This window comes from Chiloscyllium punctatum, chromosome 37 (assembly GCF_047496795.1).
Source record: "Chiloscyllium punctatum isolate Juve2018m chromosome 37, sChiPun1.3, whole genome shotgun sequence".
In the NCBI taxonomy this organism is placed as follows: Eukaryota; Metazoa; Chordata; class Chondrichthyes; order Orectolobiformes; family Hemiscylliidae; genus Chiloscyllium; species Chiloscyllium punctatum.
This window is the reverse complement of record NC_092775.1, coordinates 23,645,740-23,661,978: the sequence shown is the minus strand read 5'-3', so window position 1 is coordinate 23,661,978 and position 16,239 is coordinate 23,645,740. Positions and strand designations below refer to the sequence as shown.

General features: G+C 40.6%; 1 protein-coding gene across 3 annotated transcripts in view; it reads right to left on the bottom strand.

Annotated features, from left to right (window-relative positions):
- Positions 1-218: 218 nt before the first annotated feature.
- The window catches only part of LOC140462941 (myosin regulatory light polypeptide 9), a 52,633-nt gene continuing 36,612 nt past the window's right edge, over positions 219-16,239 (bottom strand). For 2 of the 3 annotated variants that reach the window (XM_072556452.1, XM_072556453.1), the window contains exons 2-4: positions 13,137-13,337; positions 6,764-6,925; positions 219-833 (exon numbers count right to left, since the gene is read on the bottom strand). In XM_072556452.1, the coding sequence (XP_072412553.1) occupies positions 661-833; positions 6,764-6,925; positions 13,137-13,320 (519 nt within the window). In that variant the 5' untranslated portion in view covers positions 13,321-13,337 and the 3' untranslated portion in view covers positions 219-660. Of the gene's footprint in view, positions 834-6,763; positions 6,926-13,136; positions 13,338-14,114; positions 14,179-16,239 lie in introns of those variants that run through there. The other variant, XM_072556454.1, reaches the window with a different exon arrangement.

The following is a 16,239-nucleotide window of genomic DNA, read 5'->3' as shown; positions in this document are numbered from 1 at the left end:
AAATAAAAATGTCGAATCACTTTTGTTTTAAAAAATAATTCCTTCATATTGGAATGCTGATTGTGAGACTAACAGTTCAAATGGAATAGAGAGGAAGACACCAATAACCCAAGGCCTCAGTAAATATTATGTATGGGTAACAGCTTAACAAAAAGCTAAGGGGCCATTCTGAATTAATCCATTGTAAAGTGCATAAGTACAGAATATGGGGCCACAACAAGTGTATTAGAGCCTTTATTATGACACATAATACTTAGAGAAAGTACAATGTTCCATATAAAATATAAGTACCAAAACTTGTCATAGGTATTGTTAGTATCATGTAACTGCTTTTTGTTGTAAAAGATTTGTTCAGAACTCTTTTCACTCCATTGCTTTTCAGGAATTTCCATTACTGTTCTTCATGATGAGTAATCAATTATCAACACAATTTATATGGAAGGTCAAGTATGCTTACATATTTTAAATTGTTCTCATCCTATTAGAAGAGCCACATTTTCCAACATACATACAACGTGATATCAGCCTTTGCTAACTTAAAAGTTCATACAAAACATTTGGAAAACAAAATTGCTACTTAAAGTAAATGGATTGCTGTGGTGAATGGTGTGTGCGATAAATGAAATGTGGCGAGATTAAAAGCAGCTACAAGATGTAATTTTAATCGTCCTTATCCTTGGCACCATGCTTCAGAATGCGGGTGAATTCCACATAGTTGAAATTGCTTTTCTTGTCAATTGGTGCTTCTCGGAAAAGTTCATCGACTTCCTCATCTGTGAACCTGTCTCCCATTGTGGTCAGCAGCTCACGCAAATGGTCTTCATGGATGAAACCTAAGGAGATTGAAATTGTTTACAGACTGTAGTCTTATTATTTGTTCAACATTTGAGTATCATATTCTATTTAAATTTAGAAAAATATCTTGTTTACTTCAGTTTGCAAAACCTGAACTCAATTCACGAAATGTGGGACTATTGGTAAGATAACTGGAGTAAAATGCCAAAGACCCAGGTTAGTGAGCAGAGGACATAGGTTCAAATTTCACCACAGTGTAGTGGGATTTAAATTCAGTTGGTTAAATCTGGAATCAAAAGCTGGTCTCTGGAATGTAGACCATGAAAGTAACAGCAATTATCATAATACCCTATCTAGCTCACAAATGTCCAATAACAAAGGAAATCTACCATTCCTACTTGATCTAGCCAACATGTAACTCCAGACAGTACAGTATTGTTAACTCTTAACTGACCTCTGAAATGGCCTAGTAAGCCTTAATATTCAACAGTATTTAGGCACGGGCAAAGAATGTTGACCCTGCCAGCTCCACTCACATTCAATCAAATAATTTTTAAAAACCCTCCACGTTAAAAGAGTGTTGAGTAACAAAACATTACATTCGAGAAAACACAGGCGCATAGTAATCTTGAGTTTGACAAATGTGAGACTTGGGAAAAATCTGTGCTAAATTTAGAAAAGGGTAACTGTATTGGAATTAAAGCAAAGTTGTCAGGACAAGACTGGGAAAGGAGTTGAGTGCAAAAGACAGTTGAGGAACAATGGCAGACATGCAAGAAAATAGTTAATGATGCACAACAAATATATATCGCAGTGAAGAAGGACAGATGAGAAAGATGAACAGATAAACTGATTATGGTTAATGACAACATTTAAGGAGAGTATCAAACTGAAAGAAAAAATATATAATGTGGCAAAGACTACTGGTCAAACAGAGGACTGGGAAAGTTTTAAAAGCTATCAAAACAAGACCAAAAACTAACAGATGGAGAAAATAAAGAGAGCAAACTCGCAGGCAGTATAAAAAACACCCTATTCAAACAGGGAGAGGAGCAAAAACAATCAGATCAGTTTGACAGTTAGGTTTAACATCTGTCATTGGGAAGATGTTATGAGTCTGTAGACCATTTAGAAATACGCAATATAATCAAGCAGAGTTAAAATGGTTTTCTGAAGGGGAAATCATGCATGAATTATAAACAACCAAAATACATAAAGTTTAACCAGTAGATGTAATATATTTGGTTTTCAAAAAAATGTTCAGTAAGGTACCAAACAAAAGGCTACTTAATATTAGGTTATTCACTTTGACATGAAGAATAGAAGAACTGAATATTTTTAATTGGAGAAAACTGCAGCACAGAGGAATTTGGGGGTCCATGTGCATGAACCACAAAAGGCTGGCATCCAACTTCAGCAGGTGATAGAGTCATACAGCACGGAAACAGACATTTGCTCCAATATATCTGCGCCAACCAGACATCTCAATCTGACCTAGTCCCATTTGCCAGTACTTGGCCCATATCCCTGTAAACCCTTTCTATTCATGTACTCATCCAGATGCCTTTTAAACATCATAATTGTTTTAACCTCCACCACTTCCTCTGTTACCTTATTGCATGCATGCACTACCCTCTGCGTGAGCAAGTTACCCTTCAGGTTCTTTTTAAATTTTTATCCTCTCACCTTAAACCTACGCCCTCTAGTTTTGGAATCCCCCACTGAAAAACACTTTGGATATTCATTTTATCCATGCTCCTCATGATTTTATAAACCTCCATAAGGTCACTGCTCAGTGGTGAATGAAATGTTGGCCTTTATTTTAAATGGAACAGGATATAAAATTAGGGAGATTGCTAAAATGGTACAAGGCACTAGTTAGACTACAGTTGGGATACTGTGAACAGTATCAGTCCCCATATCCAAGAAAGGACAGACTAGTATTGGAGACTATCCAGAGAAGGGTCATTAGGTTGATTCTCGTTAATGAAAAGAAGTTGAGTAGGTTGGGCTTGAATTCATTGGAGTTTAGAAGGATGAGAGGTGACCTGATTGAAACATAAGATTCTTAGGCAGCTTGACAAGGTAGAAGTGGAGATGTTATTCCTCCTTGTGAGAAAGTCTGGATGTAATATATTTGGATTTTCAAAAGGGCATAATTTCAGAGTAAGGGATTGCCCATTTAAGCCAGAGGAATGGAAGAGTTTATTCTCTCTGACCGCAGTCAAACTGTAGAATTATTTACTGCAAACGGCTGTAGAGGCTGGATTGTTAAGTATATTCAAATCTAAGACAGACAGATCTTTAATGAATAAGGGAATCAAGCATTATGAAGATAAAACAGGAGAGCGGAAGTAGAGGATTATCAGATTAGCCATGATCTCATTGATTGGTAGAGCAGACGTTTTGGGCTGAATGACCTATTTCTGTTCCTACATTTTATAAATTTATGGTTCAGGCCACATAATCAAGTAAAATTAGATTTTGCCAAGGTCTTACTTCTGGATCATAGATGACATACTTTACTTGCTCTTCACTACGAGAGAGAGAGGAGGAGATCTATAAAACTCTCCAAAATGTAATCATGACAAGATTTGATTCCCCCCTTCTGGTGGCCAATTCTCTTAGTTTTAGATATCTCCTCAAGGAGTTCGTGCTTCTGTACAGTTTTGCAGGTACATTGTTTAGATGGCCCTTATTCTTGTGTGATCCTTTATCGTGTCAACACTACAGGCTTACCAACTGTGAAGGGTATTATGTTAGGTGGCCCTGTCCTCTTATCATTACCTACTCTTATCAGTCCAATTTAACCAAATGATACCACACAATAACACCATCAGGCAATTTCTTTATTTTCTTAATTTGGGATCTGGAGCCTGAATGGAGTTTACTCACTGACCTGACCTTCACGAGAATGGCAGTCAACTCAAAGCTGAACTTGAACCACAGAGCTACATGACTATTGACTATAGTCTATATAGTTCTATATTACTCAATTGTTGACTTCATAAAATTACTGAACCGCAGGGATAACAAGCAAATCAACAATTTATGTGGGCAAATATATTCTTTTTAATAATAAATGGAAATATGCCCTATTGTGGATACTACTTTTGTCTATCTACGATGTAAAATGCTTGCACTATGTTGTGACTAAAAAGTTCTTTTTGCATTGCAACAGGAGAAGTATGTATTTAACATTGCCTAGGGATGATCTATGTTGTGATAGGCATTGTATAAATGCAAGGTTTTTAATTTTCTATTGTATGAAAACAACTTTTATGTTAAAAATCCTTTCTTGTATGAGATGAGCAGCTTGTATTTCTCAGGTGCATTAATGCAGTCCTTCTTGCAACTTTGATGATGTGACCATATTTTTGAACTATATGAACACACTGATCTTCTGCTTATTATTCCTTCTGCCTGTCATTCATAGCAGTGTTTTCTTTCAACTGAATGTTACCTCAACAGATAATACAAAGCAACAGCAGAACGGGGTGATGCATACTTAATGTCTCGACGAAGAAAAGGCTGCATGGGGGTGGTTAGCTCAGTTGGCTAGATAGTCAGTTTACAGAGTGTAGAGTGACACCAGTGGCTCAGTGGTTAGCACTGCTACCTCAGAGCGCCAGGGACCCGGGTTCAATTCCCGCCTCGGGAGACTGTGTGGAGTTTGCACATTTTCCCCGGGTCTGCGTGGGTTTCCTCTGGATGCTCCGGTTTCCTCCCACAATCCAAATATGTGCAGGTTAGGTGTATTGGCCTTGCTAAATTGCCCATAGTCAGGGGCAAATATAGTATAGGGGTCTGGGTGGGATACTCTTCAGGAGGGTCAGTGTGGACTTGTTGGGCTGAAGTGCCTGTTTCCATACTGTAGGGAATCTAATTTAAACAGCATGGATTCAATTTCTGCACTGGCTGAGGTTACCATGAAAGTCCTTACTTCTCAACCCTTCTCATAAGCGGTGATACAGTGACCGTCAGGTTGAACCACCATCAGTGTATGTGTCTCTCATGAGAGAGAAATGATATGTCTGATAAGACTTTCATAACTTTAGAAGTAGATTACACTTGCATTACTGTGCTTTAGTATTTGGAGTCAATAGTTAGGAAGCTTAATCTATTGACACACCACTGACATTTTATAATACTTAAACCATTACATTTTTTGAATTGAAAAGTTCAGAATGATTTGAACAGTAGCAATGCTTTCACAAAATAGGATTGTTTTAAACATGTGTACTCAATAAATTATTCTCAATTATTTTTGTGCAGAGGATGCCCAAAGAAACCTATTGAAGTATTACATTAAACTTTCACAAGATGATATATACTATTCAATATAACATATCGCTATGATTGGGGAACATTTGATGTTGATAAATAATTAATCTTGCAATAGGTTAAATGCAGAGAAAAATGGAAACTTGATTTCGATAGAAATTGGTAATCTGAGGGATTTGTTCAATTCTCCTTACAGGGAGCCCAGTTCCTAGATTTTTCATTCTGATGAAAGGCTTGAGAAGCAAGGTAAGAAGTAGTGTATTAATAATTTCAACTTTTGTGAATTGTCCTGTGAAGTGCATGTAATTTGTGAATTCAGAATCATGGTTCACAAGCTTTACACATGTAACTAGATCACAAAAAGATATCAAGTTAAATTATTGTTCAGTGAAACTGAATTAAAATTGCAATGGGTTCTCAGGGAATCAAGTTTCCATTGTGCATCTTTACAAATAAGTAACTTGATTGCCAGTTCAAGGGCAAAGTAAATCTAGTCTGGTATTCTTTCAAAACACCTCAGACAGGAACTATAGACATTTTTAATCAACCTTTTCAGAGATGTTATTACACATGTCTGGATCAGGCTGGACTTGAAACCAGGCCTCTTGGCTCAGGGGTAGAGACACTACAACTGCACCACAAGAGTCCTCAATAAAGGAATTGTATTGGTAACAGAATAAATGGGGAGGTTGAAATTGTCTAAGAGGTCTAAACATTGAATTTAATGGCTGGGTTTCATTATAATTTCTCCTTCTGTTTCACCTGTCAGGCAGTTAAATTGACACCTGGCCAGTAAATGGACTCATTGTTGGGAACAGTCACTGGGAATTGAAAAAGGGGCATACATTTAAATTGGATTGGCATATAGGTCAAAATGAATAATGGAAGAAGGAGGTTGACAAATGGAATCATGGTAGGAAGAGGTTGGAACATGGGGCTGTTACTTCTCTAAGCGCCTCAAGGAGTGCTGGACTGTGCACTATATCACTGTTGGGTTTCTCAACTTGCAGCTGAAGTGAATTGTAAATTGAACCCTCAAATGCATTTTTGCAATGCAGTTTAAATATGCCAATTCAATGCCTTTTTAGGCAGGACACCAGGACAGCCCAAATACTATTAGAAAAAATGACATGTTGGGCAGGGTCATCCTGTATTTACTTCTTTAACTGTACCATTAATCCTCTTTTGTCCTATAGTGTTTAACATCAAGCATTAGGTGGAGCTTTGCAGCATTTAGTCATCTTTGTGTCATACATAGCCTTTCAATTAGATCCACCTGTTTTTTTCCCACCACACGAGGTAGCAGAATTCAGGGATATAACTAATAAGAATATTCTCAAATTAGGAAGAATAACAAGCAGCTTTTAAATAATGACCGTTGTTCCTAGGCCTCCAGGTTATTATGATCCTTGTGGTTCTGTAGGAGCCAAGCAATTTCTTCTTCTGTCAGCTAAGTATGAGAAGTGGGAAATTTAGCACACGTCATAATATAGGATGAGTAAGATGTTTTACAGCTGAACTGACTTAAAATACAACCTGAACATGTAATCAAATTATATGCAATCTGCTGTCAGCCAAGTGATGCTTACTAATCTAAATCTGTTTGAACTGTAGGCAGCTCTCAGCTTTTCTCTCTCGAGGATAGATTCCAGAGATTACTGTCTCTTATTAAAAAGCTGTTTACCTGTTCCTTCTTCATCAAAGCAAGCGAAAGCATTTCGAATGACATCTTCTGGATCAGTGCCATTTAGTTTCTCGCCAAACATGGTCAGGAACATAGTGAAGTTAATGGGACCAGGAGCTTCATTCATCATTCCTTCTAGGTACTCATCAGTAGGGTTCTTTCCTGGGCAGAGGGGTTCAAAGTTGAAAATGAGTTAGCTGTGTTGTTTCATAGACGTTCGTGTACAGTTGAGAGTAGCTGACTATGGAGTGACTGCGTCATTCTGAAGAAGTTGTGCAGAACATGTGGAAAATATGCAGCTTAATGTAGCAAAACAGGCTGTATTTAAAATAAGCATCTTCTTCAGCAACATTTGTATTATGTAAAGTATTTTACTAGGTTTCCCTGAATGGTTGTGAATGACACCATAATTAACACGAGCTTTTGACAATTACTAGTTTTATTTCACTGAACTGTTAATTTATGCCAGACAAACAACACAAACATAGAGTCATTGAGACATACAGCACAGAAACAGACCCTTCATTCCAACTTGTCCATGCCTACCAGATATCCTAACCTAATTTAGTCTCATTTTCGAGTACTTGGCCCATACCCCTCTAAACCCTTCCTATTCATTTACCCATCCAGATGTCTTTTTAATGTTGTAATTTTACCGGCCCCACCACATCCTCTGGCAGCGCATTCCATAATGCGCCATCCTCTGCGTGAAAAGTTGCCCTTAGGTCCCTTTTATATCTTTCCCCTCTCGCTCTAAACCTATGCCCTCTAGTTCTGGACTTCCCCACCCCAGGGAAAAGACCTTGTCTATTTACCCTATCCATGCCCCTCAAGATTTTATAAACCTCTAAGGTCACCCCTCAGTCTCCAACACTCCAGGGAAAACAGCCTCGGTTTATTCAGCGTCTCTCTGCAGCTCAAATCCTCCAACCCTGGCAACATCCTAATAAATCTTTTCTGAACCCTTTCAAGTTTCCAATAGGAGGGAAACCAGAATGTCTTTGTATTCACTTTTATGATGTGGAGGTGGCTGGCTGGGCCAGCATTTATTGACTATCCCATGTTGCCTTTGTATAATGATTGGAACCAGGTGGATCTTACTGACTAAAAGATCCTTAATTGGTATTGATAACCTGGGTCAATCATGGAGCCCAGGCTGACTGATATAAACAGGGAATTCAGAATCTCCTCACTCCAGGGACTGACTTGAAGCTGGCTGGCCACAGCCAATATATTGCGCACATGTAAATAAAGGGTGACTTGGTGACGTGATACTAGCCTCTATGAGTTATTTCACTTTGAAAAGGGGATGGTGAGCTGCTTTCTTGAACTACTGCAGCCCATTTCACGTAGTTAGACCCATAATGCTATTAGTGAAGGGGTTCCAGAATTTTGATGCAGTAACACTGAAGGAATGGCAATATATTTCCAAGTCAGGATGGTGAGTTGCTTAAAGGGAAACTTTTAGGGGCGGAGTTTCCAACTATCTGCTGCCCTTCTCCTTCTAGGTGATAGCGTTCATAGGTTTGGAAGGTGCTGTCTAAGAAGCATTTCTGAAGGTGAATTTCTGTAGTGCAGCTTTTAGATAGTACACAACGCTGTGACTGAGTGTTGGTGCTGCGGAAAGTGGATGTTTATGGATGTGGTGTCAATCAATTGGGCTGCTTTGTGCTGGATGATGTTAAGCTTCGTGAGTATTATTAGAGATGCACCTGTCCAGGCAAGTGGGAAATATTCTATCACACTCCTGACCTGTGCCTTATAGATGGTTTTTGGCTTTGGGAGTCTGGAGGTGAATTACTATCTGCAAGACGCCTAGCCTCTAATCTGTTCTTATTGCCTCAATATTGAAATAACTAATTTGGTTCGGTTTCTGGCCAATGGTAACCCACAGGATGTTTTTAGTGGGCAATTCAAAAATCATGATGCCATTGAATGTCAAGCGGTGCTGGTAATTGCCACTTGTCAGCTAAAATCTGGATATTGTCCTAATTTGAGCATGGACTGCTTCAGTATCTGAGGAATTGTGAATGGTGCCGAATGTTATACTATCAATAATGAACATTCCCCACTTCTGACCTTATGATGGTGGGAAAAAGTCATTAATGAAGCAGATTAAGATGGCTGTGCCTGGGACACTACCTTGAGGAGATCCTACAGAGATATCCTTGAGCTGAGATGACTGACCATGATCCCAATCTTCCTCTGTGCTAGGTATGACTCTAATCAGTGGAGAGTTTTCCCCCGATTCCCACTGATCCCAGTTTGGCTAGAACTCTTAGGTGACACACTCATGTTCAAATGTGGCCTCAATGTCAAGGACTGTCACTCCCACTTCACCTCAGGAATTCAGCTCCTTTGTCCATGTTTGAACCAAGCCTGTAATGAGGTCAGGAGCTGAGTGACCCTGGTGGAACTCAAACTGATCATCACTGAGCAGTTTATTGCTGAACAGGTGCTGCTTGATAGTACTGTTGAAGACACCTTCCATCACTTTACTGATGGAATCAAGAGTAAACTGATAGGACAGTAATTGATCAAGTTGGATTTGTCCTGCTTTTTGTGTCCAGGACATACCTGGACAGTTTTCCACATTATCAGATAGATGCCAGTGTTGTAATTATACTGGAACAGCTTAGATAGGGGAGTGGCTTGTTTTGGAGCACAAATCTTCAGTACTACTGACAGAATGCTTTCAGGGGCCTTGTCTTTGCATTATCCAGTGCCTCCAAACATTTTTGATGTCACACGAAGTGGATCAAATTGCCTGAAGACTGGTACCTGTAATGCTGGGGACCACTTGAGGCGGCAGAGATGGATCAACCACTCGGCACTTCTGCCTGAAGTTTGTTGCAAAAGTTTCAGCTTTATCTTTTGTGCTGGTGTGCTGGGCTCTTCCATATTGGTGGAGCTTCCTCCTTCAGTGAGTTGTTTAATCACCCACTACCATTCACAACTGGATGTGGCAGGACTGTTGAGTTTAGATCTGATCCATTGGTAGAGGGATCACTTAGCTCTGTTTATTTCTTGCTGCTTATATCACATGGAGTAAATCAAATAATGTGAATTTTTAGTTATATTTTACATTCCAGATTCCCCAACTCTGAATATAGGACATGTTTAAAGTTTTGGTATATAAAGATGATTTCAGGGTTTTAGCTGGGCACTTAGAAAAATGCAACATGATTGGTAAGGATCAGTATAATTTTCTGAAAAGGAAATAATGTTTAACGAATTTAATAGATTTCTTTGGTGTAATGTGTGATGTGGATAAGGTGGGTGGGGGGGTGGGTGGGATTGAGGTTTGTAAATATACTGTTTTCGCTTTTAAGAAGGTATTTGACAAGGTGCCAGATCAAAGATGATTGTACAAAGTAGGAGCATATGTTCTACGAGGTAACCTACTAGCATGGATAGAAGACTAGCAGCTGGCAAAAATCTGAGAGAGCGCATTAATGGGTCACAAAAGTCTCTTGTGGTGTACTGCCAGTGTCTCTACATCTGAGCCAGGAGGTTCAGGTTCAAGTCCCACCTACTCTCGAAGTGTGTGCTAAAATCTCTGAACAGGTTAATTCTAAAATATCGACATAAATGGCCATTGTCTGATTGGCGGAATGTGCTGAGTGGAGTCCTGCAGATGTCAACCTTTTACAATTTACATCAATGATTTGGACGAGGGGAGTGAAGGCCTGGTAACTAAAATCACAGATGATAAAGAATGATAAGAATACATATTATGCAGATGACATAATGAGTTCATTAGCATATATAAATAGGCTGAACGAGAGGGCAACATCAGTAATGTGATAGAATATTCCCCACTTGCCTGATGAATGCAGCTCCAACAACAAAACAAAATTTCTAAACCATCCTGGTTGATAGGCACAAATCCACAAACTTTCACACCTTTCCAGCTGATGAACAATAGTAGCAATGTGTGCAATCTACAAGATGCACAGCTGAAATACATGGCGGCTGGTATACAGCTCCTTCCAAACTCATGACAGCTAACATTTAGATGGACAAGCAGATCCATTGAAATGCCACCACCTGCAAGTTCCTCTCCAAGCCACTTACTATTCTGACTAAGAAATATATAATCGTCCTTTCAATTGTCATTAAGTCAAAATCCTGGAACTTATGGATGGACCTGAACCAAATAGACTGTAGTGGTTCATGAAGGCTGCTCACTACGACTTCCTCAAAGGCAATTAGAGATGGTCAATAAATGGCTCAGCAACAGAGCACACAACCTTTAAATGAATCAAACAAAGGTAAAATCAGTGCATGAGTCACAGTTAGTATGCAGGTACAGCGCTTAATCAAGAAAGCATATAGAATGCTATCCTTCATTACAAAAGAATGAACACAAAAGTAAGGATGTTATGCTTCAATTATATGCGGAGTTAAAAATCACATAACACCAAGTTATAGTCCAACAAGGTTTATCTGGAAGCTTCGAAATAAACCTCTTGGACCATAACCTGGAGTTGTGTGATTTTTAACTTTATCCACTCCAGTCCAACACCGGATCCTCCATATCAGTTATGCCGGGTTTTGCTGAGACCATATTTCAAATACTGTGTGCAGTTTAGATTAGATTAGATTAGATTACTTACAGTGTGGAAACAGGCCCTTCGGCCCAATAAGTCCACACCGCCCCGCCGAAGCGCAACCCACCCATACCCCTACATTTACCCCTTACCTAACACTACGGGCAATTTAGCATGGCCAATTCACCTGACCTGCACATCTTTGGATTGTGGGAGGAAACCGGAGCACCCGGAGGAAACCCACGCAGACACGGGGAGAACGTGCAAACTCCACACAGTTAGTCGCCTGAGGCGGGAATTGAACCCGGATCTCTGGTGCTGTGAGGCAACAGTGCTAACCACTGTGCCACCGTGCCGCCCAGTTCTGTCCTTATTTAAGGAAGGATTTACATTTCTTTGAGGAAATTCAAAGGAGATTTATTCGAATGATACCTGGAATGAGTGGGTTGTCTTATGAGGAAAGGTTGGACATGCTGGGCTTGTTTTCACTGGAGTTTAGATAAGTGAGAGGTTACTTGATTGAGGAGTACAAGATTCTGAATTATCTTGACATAGTTGACTTGGAAAGGATGTTTACTCTTGCATGTGAGTCCAGAGCTAGGGGGCATTGCTTTAAAATTAAGTGTCACCCTTCTAGGATAGGGATGAGAATTGTTTCTCTCATAGGGTTGTGTGACACTGGAACTCTCTGCAACAGAAGGCAGTGGAAGTGGGATCATTAAATGGTTTTATGGTAGAGGTGGATTGCCTATTGTTAGACAATGGAGTTGGAGATTATCAGAGTGGACAGGAACGTGGAATTTGAAACACAAACAGATTTGCTATGATCTCATAGAATGTCAGAGCAGACTCAAAGGGATGAAAGGTCTGCTACTGCTTCCCATTTCATAAGTTGATTAACAAAATGTAGAGGAGAAAGTGAGGACTGCAGATGCTGCAGATCAGAGCTGAAAATGTGTTGCTGGAAAAGCGCAGCAGGTCAGGCAGCATCCAAGGAACAGGAGAATCGACGTTTCGGGCATCAGCCCTTCTTCTGGAATGAGGAAAGTGTGTCCAGCAGGCTAAGATAAAAGGTAGGGAGGAAGGACTTGGGGGAGGGGGTGTTGGAAATGCGATAGGTGGAAGGAGGTCAAGGTGAGGGTAATAGGCTGGAGTGGGGTGGGGGCGGAGAGGTCAGGAAGAAGATTGCAGGTTAGGAAGGCGGTGCTGAGTTCGAGGGATTTGACTGAGACAAGGTGGGGGGAGGGGAAATGAGGAACACCTCTGGGACACCCAGACCGACCAACCCAACCACCCCGTAGCTCAACACTTCAACTCCCTCTCCCACTCCACCAAGGACATGCAGTTCCTTGGATCCCTCCATCGCAAGACCATAGCAATACGACGGTTGGAGGAAGAGCACCTCATCTTCCGCCTAGGAACCCTCCAACCACAAGGGATGAACTCAGATTTCTCCAGTTTCCTCATTTCCCCTCCCCCCACTTTGTCTCAGTCAAATCCCTCGAACTCAGCACCGCCTTCCTAACCTGCAATCTTCTTCCTGACCTCTCCGCCCTATTACCCTCACCTTGACCTCCTTCCACCTATCGCATTTCCAACGCCCCTCCCGCAAGTCCCTCCTCCCTACCTTTTACTTAGCCTGCTGGACACACTTTCCTCATTCCTGAAGAAGGGCTTATGCCCAAAACGTCAATTCTCCTGTTCCTTGGATGCTGCCTGACCTGCTGCGCTTTTCCAGCAACACATTTTCAGCTAACAAAATGTAGACCATAATTCCCATTGAAGTGCTGTACATTTTAGGAGACAATTCATGTCTTTACCGAGAGAAGCCAACATGTCGTGCAGATCTTCCTTGTCAATGAAACCATCCCGGTTTTGGTCTATCATGTTGAAAGCCTCTTTGAACTCTTGGATCTGCGACTGATCAAACATTGCAAACACATTGGAAGTCGCACGCTGAGGGCGCTTCTTTGCGGTCTTTGCCTTTGCTCTTTTGCTGGACATACTGATGTCTTAGTGGCCTAAATAAAGAGGGCAGAAGTTAAAGGCTTCATTTTAAAGAAAACATCTGAAGTAATAGCCAGGCTATGGTCGTATCAATGTCATCTTTTAATAAATTTAGATGAGTTTAATGGGTAATAGAGAATTAATGTATGAATGCTGTTAGATTGAATCCATAAACGAGTTAAACACACCACACACTCATTCAGCAGCATTCCCTGGATGGTAATTACTAGGATTAATCTCTTAATTATGAAGCGCTTCAAACCAACAACCTGGATTAGGTGATCCTCACCATATTATAACATTACACAATACAATTAAAATTGATGCTGTTTCTCCTAGAAGCTAAAGATTTTGCTGAAAACAATTAACTGGTTTCATTTTCAATTCATTATTAAACTCTGAGTTACAAGAATGGTCACTTTTAAAATCAAATCTTTTTGAAACTAGGTGGGATGCTAATGGAGTTTAGAAAGCCGATTTTACAACAAAATACTTGACGCTGGAAGATATTTATGTTTAAATAATTATGTCATCTTTACCCAGCATTAACGAATCCAGATTAATGATTCTCATTAAAAGGTTAATTTACTTTCTGGTATTTTAACACATGCTTTAGAAAGATTGCAATATGGAGGAGTACATATATACTCTTAGGATAATTAATTGTTACACTTGTAAATACTGTAAATTTTTAGTTTCCTGGATTTTAGCTGTGGATTGAAATGGGAAAAAAGGCTGACTTAAAACCAAAGATTATTGAAGAATTGCTGCAATTTTGAAAAGCAAGTTACCTGACACTCTTTGTAAGTGTTGCTTACACAGCTGTTTGTTCAAGCAATGGGAAGAGTCAGTCCAGCCAAACTGGAACCAAAGGGCTGTGAATGAATGGATTTGGTCAGGAACAAGTTGTTGATCAATGAATTGGCGACCAGGTAACGATGACAACAGCCTTCTGCCTGCTAACAATTGTATCCCAGATAACTGAGCAGCTTGCAGGCGTGAATGTCTGGGGAGATACCATCAGATTTCTGTCCCCCTCTCTGTAGCAAAAACCACCTCAAGCCTGAAGAAAGTCAGAATATTTCCTCCCAGCTGTTGCTGTCATGTGTGTTTTTCAATCACAAACATGAAGCAGTCACCCAGTGCTTCCTGTAAGCAAATGAAAGTACCTGGAGAAGGAGCAGCAGATCCTGACAAGCTAAAAGAATAATTTCAGTGAAAATTAGTGTGATTCAGTGAAATTCAGTAATTATTTCAACTGGAGAGAGGGACCTTTGAATTGCCTTTTCATTTTTGCCCTCTGCCCTAAATAAACACTTTTTTCCGTCCATGTCTGGGTGCATGTGTGTCAGGGAGAGTTTACCAATGGGGGGGGGGGGGGGGGGGGGGTGTTGGGTTAGAGTTTCACAAGATAATGTGTGATGGTTCATAATTGTATCCCTGTAGTTAGAATGCATTTATTTTTAATAAATAGTAATTCTTGTTACCAACAGAAACCTGCCCATGCTTTCTGTCAATGTGGGTATAAATGACAGGTTTGTGGAATTGAGGAATGTGTGTGTTATTTAGCATCTTTATATTTTAACACACTTCCGGGCATAGCAGGGCTTGATTCCCAGCTCACTATCCTTGAGAAACATAACACACTATTGGAATGTTCTATGGTAGATTTTTATAACCTGTGGAGAATAAGATTCAAACTTGTCCAATTATAGCCACTATCTATAGAATTTATATAATATTAAAATAACTAACTGATTCTAAAGTTCCACATTGTAGGTGAGCTATTCTGTTACAATCAGATTCTTGTTCATTTTGATATTCATGGAGAAACACTCAGTTGTGCATTTATACTTCCTGCATGGCCCTGAGCTAAAATCTGTGACTGACACATCCTGGGTTAGGTCAAGATTTGATCTCAAGGTTTTGCAGTGTTAGCTGAGGCAGTGGAGGATACAGCTGGCTGCTGCATCCCTAGTTGAGGGAAGGGAGGATTCTGCAGTGTTTCGGGTTATCAGGATAATACCTCTTGACACTGCATCAATGGAGAGCAGTTGAGTGAAGCCTCCCTGCTAAAGTCAAATCTCTTAAAAATGGTTACAGAGGGAACACATTTCACTTTGTAGTGATCTATAACTTTACTGCAACTTTCTTCACCCAACAGTCTGGGGGTGGAAATAAAAGGAAGAATTATGTTCAGACGTTTTGCTTTTGTTCTTCCTTTTACCCTTTGTTTTTTGTTTTGTTCTTTCTTTCTGAAAGTTCTCATCTACTCCTCACTCCCAAACAGTTTGGGTGGACTGGTTAATTATCGGTTGAGATGCCAACCTGAATGACCTTCAGAGCTTAAAATTGTGTTGCTGGAAAAGCGCAGCAGGTCAGGCAGCATCAAAGGAAAAGGAGAATTGATGTTTCGGGCATAAGCCCTTCTTCAGGAATGAGGAGGGTGTGCCAAGCAGGCTAAGATAAAAGGTAGGGAGGAGGGACTTGGGGGAGGAGCGTTGGGAATGCGATAGGTGGAAGGAGGTTAAGGTGAGGGTGACAGGCCGGAGAGGGGGTGGGGGCGGAGAGGTCGGGAAGAAGTTTGCAGGTCAAGAAGGCGGTGCTGAGTCTGAGGGTCGGGACTGAGAAAAGGTCGGGGGAGGGGAAATGAGGAAGCTGGAGAAATCTGCATTCATCCCATGTGGTTGGAGGGTTCCTAGGTGGAAGATGAGTTGCTCTTCCTCCAAGCGTCGTGTTGCCATGGTCTGGCGGTAGAGGAGGCCGAGGACCTGCATGTCCTTGGCGGAGTGGGAGGGGGAGTTAAAATGTTCAGCCACGGGGCGGTTGGGTTGATTGGTGCGGGTGTCCCAGAGGTGTTCTCTGAAACATTCCACAAGTAGGCGGCCTGTCTCCCCAATGTATAGGAGGCCACAT